We start from the raw sequence: 14464 nt of genomic DNA, 5'->3' as shown, positions 1-14464 counted from the left end.
GGGGTCAATCATGTGAATTAGGCTCAGCCATTCCCACCAGGGACTTTTACTTTTTAGGAGGTGAATTTAAGAGGTGGATGTAGTGTAGGAAGTAGTCATGACAACAGCAGCAGCAACTTGACCCATCCTGAAGTGGTGATGCTCAGTGTTTACCGGCAGTAATGGCTGTGGCAGAGCAGTGGTGTAATTGACTGTCTATGTATTCAAAAACACTGATTGGTACAAAGACTGTATTTAAAAAGTTCCAAGTCAACTTGTAGGGGGTGTTTCCACTGTTCCAGGGTTCTGTCTTCAGCTCTGTCTCTAACATGGACATCAAAAAGTGAAAGTTGTATTAGAAAGCATTAGTGAAAGTGTGGTATATGGGGCTATGTGGGTGAGTGAGAGTCCTGCTCTCTTTTGTTCCTGAGACCCCAGCTGGGATGTTAAATTCAGACCCAGGTGCTGTTCTTTTAGGAGGAAAGTGACAGGCTAGAGTCTGGTTAAAGAAGAATGATCAGGATGGGGAAGGAACTCAACCATGAAGCATGAAGAATAGTAGAAATGACAGATATGAGTCAGCCTAGAGAGGAACTGCCTTTATGTTGGGAGAAGGCATATGCCTGACTGTTGGGGGCCGGCATGAGGCACTCCACCCATGGCAAAGGTCATGAGGAAGGAGGCTCGACATACGCAAAGGCGGGATCGAGCCTCAGGAGTCCCCCTGGAAATCCTCGAGCATCTACCCCCATAACCAGAGCCTGCCTACTTTACTACTTTGTGCTCTCACCTACACCTCTGACTTTACGGGGGGCTGTCCCCCACCACCTCTTTCGGAGAAGGAGTTAACTTAAAGCTCCAGTTGATAAAAACCCCTGGGCGTGACAAGAGTGTTTTAACCTACAAACTCCTCTGAAGGTTCTCTAGCCTGCCTGACAGGCTTGTCCGGCCACATGTGATTGCTCACAGCCTCCCAACCATGAGAGGCACAAGATGCTTTAAACCTTCTAAAAACAGGTTCCTTAGAAAAGTTAGAAAATTATTAGTATAAGTATAATGGGCTGATTAGAAATCATATTGGTGAAGGGTTTTTCATTTGTTGAGCCAATGTTTACTGCTAAGTCTCCACATCCCCTGCCCTTATACACATTAATGAATATATAGAAGAAATAAGTATTAACCTTTGATATTAATCACGTTAGACCTTAGGCTAAGTAAATTCTTTCCTTAACTAAAACCCACTACACCCTCACCCTATAGGAATGTAACTTTATTTGGGTGGCGTCTGTTTTAAGAATAATCACCCCTGGAGAAATAAGTGTCCTGGTTGACTGACCGCTGTCACAAGGAGAGGGTCGTAAATTGTCAGCAGGCCCCCTGGCCAGAAGATGATGTAACACCCCTAAGACCTCAGTATACATTTGTATGAAGCACCTGACTTTGATAAAAGTCAGGACTGCTGACCCCGCGTGACTTTTGCATAACATCTCAGTGTATAAAAGTAGACCATGGAAAATAAAGAATTGGGATCAGTTCCTCGAAAGACTGGTCTCCCCATGTCTCTCTCTCTCTCTCACTCTGGTTGAGTCTCCATCTGGAGCGCGGAACCCACCATGCTTACTAATTATGCCTGGGCTTCTAAGATCCGACCGGGGAGGCCTCAGTGTCTCCTCTCCTTCGGGAGAACGGAAGGACGCCTGCGGCCTACGTAAGTGGTGCAAGCTTCTTGTCTTGAAGTTTTATTGGTCCCCCGCGTAAACCAAGCTACTCAGCCTCTTTTCTCCACTGAATTTTCCTACTGAGCTATCCTTATTCTATTCCTTAATTAACGTTTAATTAAGCAGTTGTTCCCTGACCCTCGCCTAGCCGTCTCTCCTTCGAATACCCTGGATCAGCTGGGGCTGGTCCCCGGCACCTGACCTTTTAAATCTTTTTTCACTTTCTATTAAGTGAAAGAAGATTCAGTTTATTCTCTGTGGCTCCATGGAACATCACTGCTACTAGTGAGTTTCAGCTTAACATGAGAAGGGTTGAGTAGTTGGGTCTGTGATATCCACAGTGGAACAGGCTGGTTCATAATATAATGGGCTCCCTGACACTGGAGGTGTGCACACAAAACTGGATGAACTCTCAAGAGTGTATTGTGTGACAAAATCCTATTGTGTGTGGATGAAAGAACAGCTGGTGTCCTTCCAGTTTCTCTCCAGTTCTGAAATCTGACCAAATCCATAGGCCAGGTTGGGAAGGGCAGGAAGCTGGAGGTAGGAAGATCAGGGGAAATGCAAATTGTGAGTTGTTATTAAAAAAAAAAAAAGGAATGGAGGATTGCATTATTCTCCGTTCCTCACCACTCCCTGTGTTTCTCTAGAGATAGAATACATTTTCCTATCCTGCTAATGTTGGGTTGGCCAAGTGATTTGCTTTGGGTCACAGTGTGAGTAGAAGTGACTGTTCCAAGCATGGTCTCAAAGGGGCACTGGATTTTTTTACTCACTCATCTTGTGCTTTTGCCATTACCATGTGAAAATACATGCCCTTGGTAGGTAACACAGAATAGAAACTCATGGAGTAGACTCACCTAGCCAACCAACAGATCTCCAGCCTTAAGCAGAGCTGCCCTAACCAACCTATGGATACGTAAGAGAGAAATATATGCTTTATTGTTGTGAAAAGTGAAAGTGAAAGCTGTTCAGTCGTGTCCGACTCTTTGCAACCCCATGGACTATACAGTTCATGGAATGCTTCAGGCCAGAATACTGGAGTGGGTAGCCGTTCCCTTCTCCAGGGGATCTTCCCAACCCAGGGATCGAACCCAGGTGTCCCACATTGCAGATGGATTCTTAACCAGCTGAGCCACATACAGCACTTAGATTTGTTGGTTATTTGCTATGTAGCATTATTATGGCATTTAGACAGATAGGATATTCCAACAGACCTTCAGATACATCATTGAGAGCAGTTCCCAGGCTTCTGCTGGCCTTTCCAGGGTACGAGAAAGTAGCACTTGAGGAAAGAACTCATTCCAACAGACTGTGGGCACGTTCTTTTCTGGGTATAGATACTTCTGGGAATGGATGGCCAAGATCACTTCATGGGGCACAAATCCAGCATTAGGGGCACTTTGTGGGTTTGGGGGAAAGAATGTGAGGAGGAAGCCAACCTCGCTTCAGGTCATGGGAAGAGGCCCACCTGGGCACTCAAAACAAGTGTGGATGGGAGTACCATCCTGAGAAACAGTTTATTTATGTTATAATGACACAAATTCTTTACCACATCTCTCATCAAGAGATGAAGTCTACTTCCCCTCCTCTTGAATCTGGGCTGGCTCTGTGACCTGTTCTGACCAACAGAATGTAGTGCATGTGTCACTGAATAACTTCCAATACTTGGTCTTAAGAGATCTTCCACTCCCTCCTATGTATTTGGGATACTCCTTCGTAGAGTCTAGCTGCCATGCTGTAAGGAAGCCCAAGCAGGCATGTGGAAAAGTCCCACGAAGGAAAACTGAAACTTTTGGCTAACAGTTCCAACTAAACTCCCAGACAGCAACCAGCACCAACTTTTAGCCATGTGAATGAGGCCATATGCCAGCCAACACTATATGAAGCAGAAAACCACCTAGTTGTTCTAAGAAATCTCAATCCCAAACTGCAAAAACAGTTTACTCAAAGTAAACTAAAACCTAGAGGCAGGATTAATTCTAGGACACTCCCAGTAATGTTTGGTTTCAAGGTCAAGGACATGACTATATAACTCTTGACATAAAATCTCATAAAGATTTCAAGCAGTGCCTTATGGACTTCTTATCTAGATGAAAGTGCTTCTAAGAATCTTAAGGATTTGTCCTATGGTACCCTGACTCAAAAAGAAGGGAGGAACTTGTGTTGAGACTTAGGGATGTAGTTTTTGTCGAATGGAGTGAAACTCAATTTCATGGGAAATACACAAAATTTTTGATTATTTTCTCCTCACCTAACAGAATTGTACCAGTATAAGTACCACTAGCTTGGACTAAAATAGACAAAGACAGTTCAAAATGAAATGAGGGCACTGGGCACCCACTGAAGCAGCCTGAACAAATTACTCTGCTGCAAACCAAGGGAAAGGAGGAATGACCCAGAGGATGGAGCCAAGAACCCAGAGGGTGAAGAACCACAGAGAATCACATTTCTGGACTCTGGAGCAGGGAGAAATTGTAACATTTGCACCATGGAATCCTAGATTTCCTAAAGACTTAAGGACTGCTATGTTTATTACCCCCTTTTAAGTGGGAGTTTCTATTATGATTTTCCTGTCCCTGTCTTCCTGTTATATGTTGGATATGAGGGGAAAAGACAACTTACAGAAAAGTTGCAAGTTTAGTACAAATGCTGTTTTGAACAATTTGAGAGTAAATTTTTGACACGATGCCACATTACCCTGAAATCTTAGGTGCATATTTCCAACGTAAGTTACTGTTGGTGTTCAGTTGCTCTTTGCGACCCCATGGACTGCAGCACACCAGGCTTCCCTGTCCTTCATTATCTCTAACATAACTGCTGCTGCTGCTGCTAAGTCGCTTCAGTCATGTCCGACTCTGTGTGACCCCATAGATGGTAGCCTATCAGGCTCCCCTGTCCCTGGGATTCTCCAAGCAAGAATACTGGAGTGGGTTGCCATTTCCTTCTCCAATACATGGATGCATGTTAAGTCGCTTCAGTCGTGTCCAACTCTGTGCGACCCTAAGGACAGCAGCCCACCAGGCTCTTCTGTCCACGGGATTCTCCAGGCAAGAATACTGGAGTGGGTTGCCATTTCCTTCTCCATTGTTAAGGTGAGGTGTCCGGAACCCCCACCTCTCTCCAAAACCCTGTCCCAAACCACATTTTATTTTAGATTAGGTTGGGACTAGATGAAGCGGTAAAGACATAACTACAATCATCAAAATCAAGAAATTAATATTATGTATTACTATTATCTTACCTTTAGTCCTAAGTTAAGTTTCACTGGTTGTCCCCAAAATATTCTTTATGGCAGAAGGAGCCACTTCAGAATCATGGTAATGCATTTGGTTTCCATTTCTCTTTAGTTTCCTTCAATGGGGAACAGTTCTGCATCTTTCCTTGATGATCATGACCTTGACAATTTTTTTAGGATTTCAGCATGGTTATTTTGTAGAATGTTTCATAATTTTGATTTCTCTGATGTTTCCCATCAAAATTACAAGTGTTTTGTAGGAGAGGTACTTTGAAGTTATGTAAATATATCATTAAAGTTTCTTTATCCTAATTAAGCTTAAAAGCTTCTGCACAGCAAAGGAAACTATAAACAAGATGAACAGACAACTCACAGAATGGGAGAAAATATTTGCAAGCGAAGCAACTGACAAGGGATTAATCTCAAAAAAAATGTAAGCAGCTCATGTAACTCTATGTCAGAAAAACAAACAACCCAATTAAAAAATGAGCAGAAGATCTAAATAGACTTTTCTCCAAAGAAGACATACATATGGCCAAAAAAGCACATGAAAAAATGCTCAATATTACTAATTGTCAGAGAAATGCAAATCAAAACTACAATAAGGTATCACCCCATACCAGTCAGAATGGTCATCATTAAAAAGTCTACAAATAGGAAATGCTGGAGAAGATATGGAGAGAGGGGAATCCTCCTATACTGCTGATGGGGATGTAAACTTGTAAAACCACTATGGAGAACAGTATGGAGTTTCCTTAAAAAACTAAAAGTAGAACCACCATATGATCCAACAACCTCACTCCTGGGCATATACTCTGAGAAAAACATAAGCTGAAAAGATTCATGCACCCCAATGTTTACTGCGGCACTATTTACAACAGCCAAGACCTGGAAGCAATCTAAATGTCCATCAACAGAGAAATGGATAAAGAAGATGTGGTTCATATATACATTGTAATACTACCCAGCAATAAAAAAGAACAAAATAATGCCACTTGCAACAACATGGATGGACCTAGAGATTATCATATTAAGTGAAGTAAGTCAGACAGAAACAGACAAATATATCACTCATATATGAAATCTAATTAAAAATGATATAAATGAACTTATTCACAAAATAGAAACAGAGTTCCAGATATTGAAAACAAACATATGGTTAACCAAAAGGAAACATTGCAGGGAGGTGGGGGTTTTAAATCAGGAGCTTGGGTTCTTTTTCACCTTCTGGCATAAGATTTTCCAGGCTCATCTTGTAATATCCCTGAAATCAGCCTTTCCTCCTAGAATACCTAGTTTCTTTTATTGGAAAATGATATTTAGAAACTAAGATTTGGGTGCTAGGTTGCTTCCCTCGTGGTTCAGACAGTAAAGAATCTGCCTGCAATGTGGGAGACCCAGGTTCGATCCCTGGGTCAGGAAGATCCCCTGGAGAAGGAAAAAGCAACCAACTCCAGTAATCTTGCCTGGGAAATCCCATGTACAGAGGAGCCTGGAGGGCTACAGTTCATGGGGTCACAAAGAGTCGGACACAACTGAGGGACTAACACTTTTGGGAAGCTTCTGCCCTCAAGACTTCTCCCAGGTATTCACTCATATTTACATATAAACACACAGCTATATTTATTTTATTATCTATGTATTGAAACTATGAATTCACAGCAATTTCCCGAATTCCAGTAAAGTATCAGAGTTCCTTTCAGTTTTCTACTTGTCTATACTTATAACTCTCTTCTCTGGCAGTCAGAAACTTGGGTGACTCTCATTACCTATATACAGTTACTTTTAATCAGTCTCCCTGTATTTGACGATCTCCTCACCCCAATGGGACTCTAACTCCTTGCAGTGGGCTGACCTACTTCACAGAAATCCCCCAATACTCCATGGGTGCCCTCTTCACTCTGCTTAGACTTTGATATCCTGTGCTGGGCTGCCACTCCCCTCCCCTTACTCCTTCTCCTTGTTCACTTGGGCTCTGACACACACTCAGAGAAGGCAATGGCACCCCACTCCAGTACTCTTGCCTGGAAAATCCCATGGACGGAGGAGCCTGGTAGGCTGCAGTCCATGGGGTCACTAAGAGTTGGACATGACTGAGCAACTCACTTTCGCTTTTCACTGTCATGCATTGGATAAGGAAATGGCAACCCCCTCCAGAGTTCTTGCCTGGAGAATCCCAGGGACGGGGGAGCCTGGTGGGCTGCTATCTCTGGGGTTGCACAGTGTTGGATACGACTGAAGCGACTTAGCAGCAGCAGCAGCAGCTGACACATTATCCACACCTATGACATGTGGACTCCTACCTCGTTCATCCCTGCCTAATGGCCTTTGGACTCAACTATTCAGCAACAGGAAGAGGAAGAAGACAATTTGTTTTATAGTTCATATGTTCCTGAACCTGATGAATCATACTTAATATAGATGATACAATTCTGGACTTGAACCTGAAGTTATAATGGGATGAACCTTTGGAAAATTTGGAGTGGGGGAGATTAATGTATTTTACATGGGGGAGGAACTGAAATAATTTGTGGTCTCTGGGCAAACTGCAGTCGATTAAAAAGGATGGCTGCCAATTCTTTACCCCTCCTCTCATCAAGTGGTAGAGTCTATTTTTACTCCCCTTGAATCTGAATTGCGCTGTAATTTATCTAAAATGCTCACACGAACTTCCCTGGTGGCACAGTGGATAAAAATCCACCTGCCAGTGCAGGGGACACAGGTTTGATCCCTGGTCGGAGAAGATCCCCCATGCTGCAGAGCAACAAAGCCCAGTGAGCCACAACTACTGAGCCTGCACTCTTGGGCCCAAGAGCCACAAATACTGAGCCTGTGTGTCGCGACTAAGGAAACCTGTGTGTCCTAGAGCTGCAGCTACTGAAGCCTGCATGCCTAAAGCCTGTGCTTCATAAGAGAAGCCACCATAGTGAGAAGCCTGTGCAGCTCAATGAAGAGCAGCCCCTGCTCACTGCAACAAGAGAAAGCATGCGTGAAGCAACGAAGACCCAGCTAGCCAAAAATAAATACATAACATGAGAATAAAGAAAGAAAATGCCCATAGACCTGACGCTTAAGGCTAGGCCCTCTGGGGATGTGCATCTTCTCCCCTTGTTCTTGAAATGTTCACTCCAGGAACACACAGTCAAGTTTGTGAGAAAACCCAAGTAGCCACGTGAGAGGCCCTTGTGGAGAGGCCCATGTGAAGAACCAAGACTCCTGATCCCTGACCCATTCTGACCCAACCCCAAACCAGTGCCAGCTGCCAGCCATTGTGAATGACACCATTTGGGAACTTCCAACTGTGCCACTGCCTCAGCTGACACCATGTGGAGCAGAACTGCTGGTTCACCCACAAAACTGTGAAAAAGAAATGGTTAATTTTAAGATACTAACCTTTGAGGTGGTGTGTTATACAGAAATAAATAACTGAAATAACTATCTACCATGTGCCAGGCACTACTCTATGTTCTTCTCACCTACTAGGGTGAAAAAAAATGTAAAATGACAGGTGCAATGAGGGTACTATAAGAGGGCAGAGGAAATCACCAACCAGTTGAAGGCAACCTGTGGGGAGAAGCAGTCAGCTGGGCGGTTCTGGGAAGATCAGCATTGGATGGGCAAACATCAAACCCAGATTCCAGCTTTTGTCCAATCAGCACTGCAGCTTCCTCCTTCTGGTATCTCTTCATGGTATTAATTTTTCATCTGACAAAGTCAAGAGTGAAAAGAACTGAAGAAGGTTATCTTGGGTCTGTTTCTGTCTCTAATTCCATTTCAGGTTTAGACAGCTGGGCGATGTTGTCCTGGGTGGCTTTTGACTTTCTGGACCTTTCTGAAGCAAGAAACTGACCAATTCTAGGTACCTTGGGATGGGGGAGCCATTGAGGTTGTGTCAAACCTCAGTGGACTCTGTGTGTTCCCAAGAGATGGACAGTAAGCAAGTCTTGTTCCTTTTTCTGCTTTCTGGCCACAGAGAGGGTCTTTGGGTAGGTCTGTGACCCCTAACCTCCCCTCAATTCTGTCTCTTGGTCATTTTCTGGACATATAAAAGAGACACCTCCATTTTCCCCTCCTCACCTTTTTCAGAAAGGGGACTATTCTGACCCATCCTCCCTCAGTAGCCAGGCATTTTTCTCTAGGCATAGACAGTTGGGGCCAGCTTTACCCTTACCAGTTTCCTGGTGAACAACTCTTGACTTCTGTGTTCAAAATGCAATAGTTCCTCCCCTCTCCCGTTCCCACATTATCAAGATGATCATAAGCATTCATTAGCAATATTTGTAAAATATGCAAAATATTTAATATAGTTAGTAGTAGTTTTAGTCACCCAGTTGTGTCTGACTCTTTGCGACCGAATGCACTATAGACTGCTAGGGTCCATGTCCATGGGATTCTACCAGCAAGAATACTGGAATTGCTTGTTGTTACATTCTCCAGGGGATCTTCCCAACCCAGGGGTGGAACCTGGGTCTCCTGGCTGCAGACAGATTCTTTATCGTCTGAGCTACAGGGAGGTATACTTACATATATGTAAAATAATATATTTAACAAATATTCTAGGTATTTTAACAAATGTCTATTCAGTGCCAACTATGTCCGTGGTCCAGTTCTAGAAGCTGAGGATATAGTCGTAAACAAGAGAGAAAGTTCCTGCACTCATGCATCTGATCTTCTAATGAGAGAGAGAGACAACAATAAATTAAATGTTTAATTTTGGGTAGTGATAACTGCTCTGAAAAAAATCAAGCAGGTTAAGCAGATTTGGGTGGGGGGAACTATTCTACATAGGTTAGTCTGAGAAGCCCTCTCTCATAAGGTGACATTTGAGAGATCTGAATGTAAAATAGGGCTAAGTAGTGGGTTTCCCAGGTGGCTCAGTGGTAAAGAATCCACCTGCCAATGCAGGAGTTATAGGAGATGCAGGTTCGATCCCTCAGTTGGGAAGATCCCCTGGAGAAGGAAATGGCAACCCACTCCAGTATCCTTGCCTGGAAAATCCCATGGACAGAGGAGCCTGGCAGGCAGCAGTCCAAGGAGTCGAAAAGAGGCGGACACGACTGATTGAGCACAGGAGGCATTTCATAGGTGTTTCAGGCTAACTGAACAGCAAATACAAACATCTTGAGGCAGGAAGAAACAGGGTAAGTTCAAGGAATAGCAGCAATTAGGTTAGTGTGGCTAAAGCAGGTAGAGCATGGTACAGGATGATAGGAGAAGAAAGTGATCGGGGAATAGAGATAGAAATCAGATAAGACAGGGCTTCTACAGATGTGGAGTTTTTTCTAAATACATGTTTTTTTCTAAATACCTGACTCTTTGCGACCCTATGGACTGCAGCCCACCAGGCTCCTCTGTCCATGGGATTCTCCAGGCAAGCATACTGGAGTGGGTTGCCGTTTCCTCTTACAGGGAATCTTCCTGACCCAAGGACTGCACCCACGTCTCCTGCCTCTTCTGGATTAACAGGCAGATTTTTTACTACTGAGCCACCTGGAAGCCCTTTTTCTAAATAAAGTGGCATGAATTGATTTGTGATTACAATGATCTCCCTACATGCTTAGAGAATAGATTGGAAAGGCGGCATGGTGAAGGTAGAAGCAGGGTGACCAGTTAGGAGTCTACTTTATAATCCAGGCCACCACGATGGTGGCTCGGTCTAGGATGGTTATAACAGAGTTACCAAGTGGTTGATTCTGATAATTTGAAGGTAGCACTGACAAGACTTGCTGAGGGGCTGGAAATGGCCTTTAAGAATAAGAAAAGCACATCAAGGACACCTTTTAGGTTTGGGGCTTGTGGAAATGGATAAACAACAGTGAGATGAACAGTGGAGAACGCCATTCTCTGAGGTGAGGAAGAATGGAATGGAGTGTAGGGAGTAGGTTGTTGGGGGCAGAATGTGTTGAGTTTGAGATGCCAGTAGGAGAGGCAATTGAATATGAGTTGGTTGGTCAGGGCTGGGGATAGAAAATTTTGCAGTCATTAGCCTGCAGATATTATAAATCACCCATAGGGAGTGTACACAGAAAAGAGCATCGTGGACTATTATGGGCTGGGGCCTTCAACAACCAGGAAAGAGGAGAAGCCCATGAAAGAGACAGAGTGGTGGCCAGTGAAGTGAGGAAAGCGTGGTGTCCAGGAAGCCAAGTGAAGAAAGTAGATTCTGTGTGATCACAACCACGTGTCAACTCCTGAGCCTCAATTTTCTCATCTGTGAAGTGGCAAGAGTAACAACTGCCTACTTCATGGTGTTAAGATTGAGGCAACCTACGTAAAGCAGTTACACTTGCGTCTGATTGGCTGTAGGAAACTCTTTCAGTGTATGGTAGCACTTTAGAGTAGGCTGCCACAGTCTCTCAGCTGCCCCATCCACCAAGGTGATAGCACCTCCATGAGTCCTTCTCAGGAATGAGGTGCCTGCCCACTGAGGCAATCAGGTGGGCCCGGGTCAAATCTGCAGCAAGCGACTTCAGTGCCTAAACCTCTCACCTAGACAGCTTCCAGCCCTTATCTGCAAATCAACAAGTGGGAAATAATGGTTTTAGAGCCAGAATTCTGCCTCTGCCTCACACCAGCCGAGCAAGTCTTAAATTTATTGAGCCTTGAACTCTATCTGTAAAATGGGAACAATCCCCTACTTCATGGCATTGAGTCCAGGTCCATTCATACTGTAAATAAAGCCAGCTGCTCTTCCTGTGCATGGCAGCGTAGGAGGTACTTGGGCTCCAGGACATCCTCCCACGCAATGCACGGTGTGGGATGCGCTAGAACAGGCACCTACACACTCCCAATCCGAGCTGGCTGGGTCTCCGATATCCCCTAGCCTGGGCTGTCGGACAGTGAGTCCAGAGAAGCGGAGACTCGTCCACTTTCTTTTCCGCAGGATGCCAGGTGAGCCACGCCTCCTTGCTGGGCCCCCCACCTTCCCAGCTTGGTAGAGGGACCTAGCTCCGCCTAGGGAGGGGGTTCGAACCTCCCTAAGAATCCTTCCGCTGTCCTACCTCCCGCTGGGCATCGAATCCGTTTCCAGGGCAACCTTTCTCCGCCCCTCTTCGTGACCCCGCCCCACCCCCCCGATCTACCGAGGTCCACCGTTCGGGAAAGCTGCCGCGGCCCCAACCCCTCCAGACAACCACCAGCCTGCCCTCTTCTCCTCCCTCTTCTCTGACGCCGCGCCGCAGGCCCAGGCGCGTACCCCTGCTCTTTAGCCCCGCAGGAAGTGGCCGCGCCTCTCGGGGGCAGCTCGGAGGAAGAGGAGGAGGAAGCGAGGCTTAGTAGGGACCGAATCCTCACGGTGCGGGCTTGAGACGAGGGCAGCGTGGGAACCCGAGAGCTCAACGCTGAGCCTGCGTGCGCCAACCGCCTACCCGAACGGCTCCGCCCCGGTAGCCCACCCTCCACAGGCCCCGCCCCTCAGCTCGACCACGCCCATCCACTCGGCCCCGCCCCACAATTAGGCCCCGCCCTCCAGCTACAGTCCCGAAAACTCTGCTTCTACCGGGGCCCTGCCCCCGCCCCGCTGGCGGCCCCGCCCCAGCCCGCGCCCGCGCCTTGGGCGCACTTCTGCTAGCTGGGCTGCTGAGCCGGCCGGAGTCGCCGAGATCCGCCGTCTGCCCGCCGGTGCCGCTCCTTCGCCTCCCCCCGCCTCCCGGTCCCTCCCCCAATTGCTGTGGTCTGGCAGTGCCTGGCTGGCGGCCCGCGGGCGGGCCGCCCTCCCCGCGGTAGCCCACCCCCCTCTTAAAGCGGCGGCGGGAAGATGAAGTTTCGGGAGCCGCTCCTGGGCGGCAGCGCCGCGATGCCGGGCGCGTCCCTGCAGCGGGCCTGCCGCCTCCTCGTGGCTGTCTGCGCCCTGCATCTTGGCGTCACCCTCGTCTATTACCTGGCCGGCCGAGACCTAAGACGCCTGCCTCAGCTGGTCGGAGTCCACACACCGCTTCAGGGCAGCTCTCACGGCGCCGCCGCTATCGGGCAGCCCTCCGGGGAGCTCCGGCTGCGAGGGGCCGCACCGCCGCCGCCTTTGCAGAACTCTTCCAAGCCGCGCTCGCGGGCCCCCTCCAACCTAGACGCGGACTCTCGCCCCGGCCCTGGCCCGGGCCCGGGGAGCAACTTGACTTCGGCCCCAGTGCCCTCCACCACAACACGCTCGCTGACCGCATGCCCTGAGGAGTCCCCGCTGCTCGGTAAGATCCCGTGGAGGTTCGCCCCTGCCCTCTTGCACGACAGACAGCCCCCCCTGTTCCGGATCAGAGCCCCTAATCCGCTGGACTGGGGTGAGAGGTTGGGAGGTGAGTCCCTTCGGATTCATGGAGGCTGAGTCGGGCACGGTTTTGGAAAACCTTTAGGCCCCTCCGACCCCAGAACCGGAGAAGGCCTTGGAGACTTCCCAGCTCTGGCCCAAACCTCAAAAAGTTTCAGGAGTTTGAGTCCTGCTAACTCGGAGCAGCCTTCGCCCTGCTAATTCTGCTTAGGGACTACCAGGCAGCTCAGAGTAACCCTCTCTAGCTTAGACAATTGATGATGAGGCCTCCAGCAGGGAAGGGTGCAGACCTCCCAGGTCACATCTCTGTCTTCGGTAGACCCACCATCTCCTGAGTGGAATGTGACTTGTCCCTAAACCTCTGGTTTTTCATCTGTTAAATGGGAATAAGAAGAGTTACCTGTTTCAGGGGACTCTTGGAAGATTAGACGAAGCAGTGTAAACAAGAGTTTAGTTTACTGTGGGTAAGCTTTCGGTAAATTGTCACTATTGTGTTCAGTTCCTCCTCTCTATAGATGCCTGCCCTGGGGCCCTCCTCCCCAGCTTCCTGCCCTTGTAGGTTCCCAAAATGTCTGTGAGCGGGGGCCCTCCCAGGGGCGGAGTGTATTTGTACCAGTGTAGTGTGTGTATCCTGGGAGCTGGAGGGCTAAAATGTAACCAGTTAGTACCATGTTGTCCCTTCCTTGGTAGCAGCCTGGAGTCTTAGCTATCTTGCCCAGATGATCTGAACTGGCGCCTCCAGCCTGTGTTTCAGCGGGAGCAGAGAGCTTGGGTCGGTGGGTTTGCGTTCCTTATGTCAGGAAGAGGCTGAGCCTGTGCCCATCGGAACCTCCCCTAGACCTGTAATCCACTGGCAGTCAAGCTTAAGGCAGCCACAGGTTGTTCCCAAGATTACCAGACAGGTGGCTGCTCAGTTTCAATGCCAGGATGTCGAGAATGTCATTCTGAATGAGGGACCCAGCAGAAGGGCAGGCATCTTGCCAGTAGGAACTGTCACTTTTTCGAAGAGCCCTGGCAGAACAAGCCGCCTACGCGCTCTTGCTCAATTTTTCCAATAATTACTTCAGTATTTTCATATCAAGTTTGGGAGGATGTTCTTGGAATTGGTCGGACATAAATTGTGGTGATAAAGGAGTTTTTTTTTTTTTTGTTTTTTTTTTTTAAAACCAGAAGCTTGAATTCCTTTGGACTTGATGGTTAGTCTGGGTGACTAAAACTGGTCCTGGAAATGAAATGAAATCTTGGCCATGCTACCGTGTGTCTGACCTCAGA

General features: G+C 47.2%; 1 protein-coding gene and 1 long non-coding RNA gene across 9 annotated transcripts in view; one reads left to right on the top strand and one right to left on the bottom strand.

Moving 5' to 3' along the window:
- LOC102389807 overlaps positions 1-14166 on the bottom strand; it is a 31693-nt gene extending 17527 nt beyond the window's left edge. For 3 of the 5 annotated variants that reach the window (XR_328260.4, XR_003108256.3, XR_003108254.3), the window contains exon 1: positions 13593-14166. This is a non-coding gene — a long non-coding RNA (uncharacterized LOC102389807). Of the gene's footprint in view, positions 1-8485; positions 8641-12130; positions 12287-13592 lie in introns of those variants that run through there. The other 2 variants (XR_003108257.3, XR_003108258.3) reach the window with 2 other exon arrangements.
- Positions 12462-14464, top strand: part of B4GALT1 (beta-1,4-galactosyltransferase 1) — a 56536-nt gene continuing 54533 nt past the window's right edge. For 2 of the 4 annotated variants that reach the window (XM_044940188.2, XM_044940187.2), the window contains exon 1: positions 12465-13115. In XM_044940188.2, the coding sequence (XP_044796123.1) occupies positions 12692-13115 (424 nt within the window). In that variant the 5' untranslated portion in view covers positions 12465-12691. Of the gene's footprint in view, positions 13116-14464 lie in introns of all 4 variants that reach the window. The other 2 variants (XM_044940186.2, XM_006066704.4) reach the window with 2 other exon arrangements.

Source organism: Bubalus bubalis, chromosome 3 (assembly GCF_019923935.1).
Source record: "Bubalus bubalis isolate 160015118507 breed Murrah chromosome 3, NDDB_SH_1, whole genome shotgun sequence".
Taxonomy (NCBI): domain Eukaryota; kingdom Metazoa; phylum Chordata; class Mammalia; order Artiodactyla; family Bovidae; genus Bubalus; species Bubalus bubalis.
This window is presented reverse-complemented; position numbering and strand designations above follow the sequence as displayed.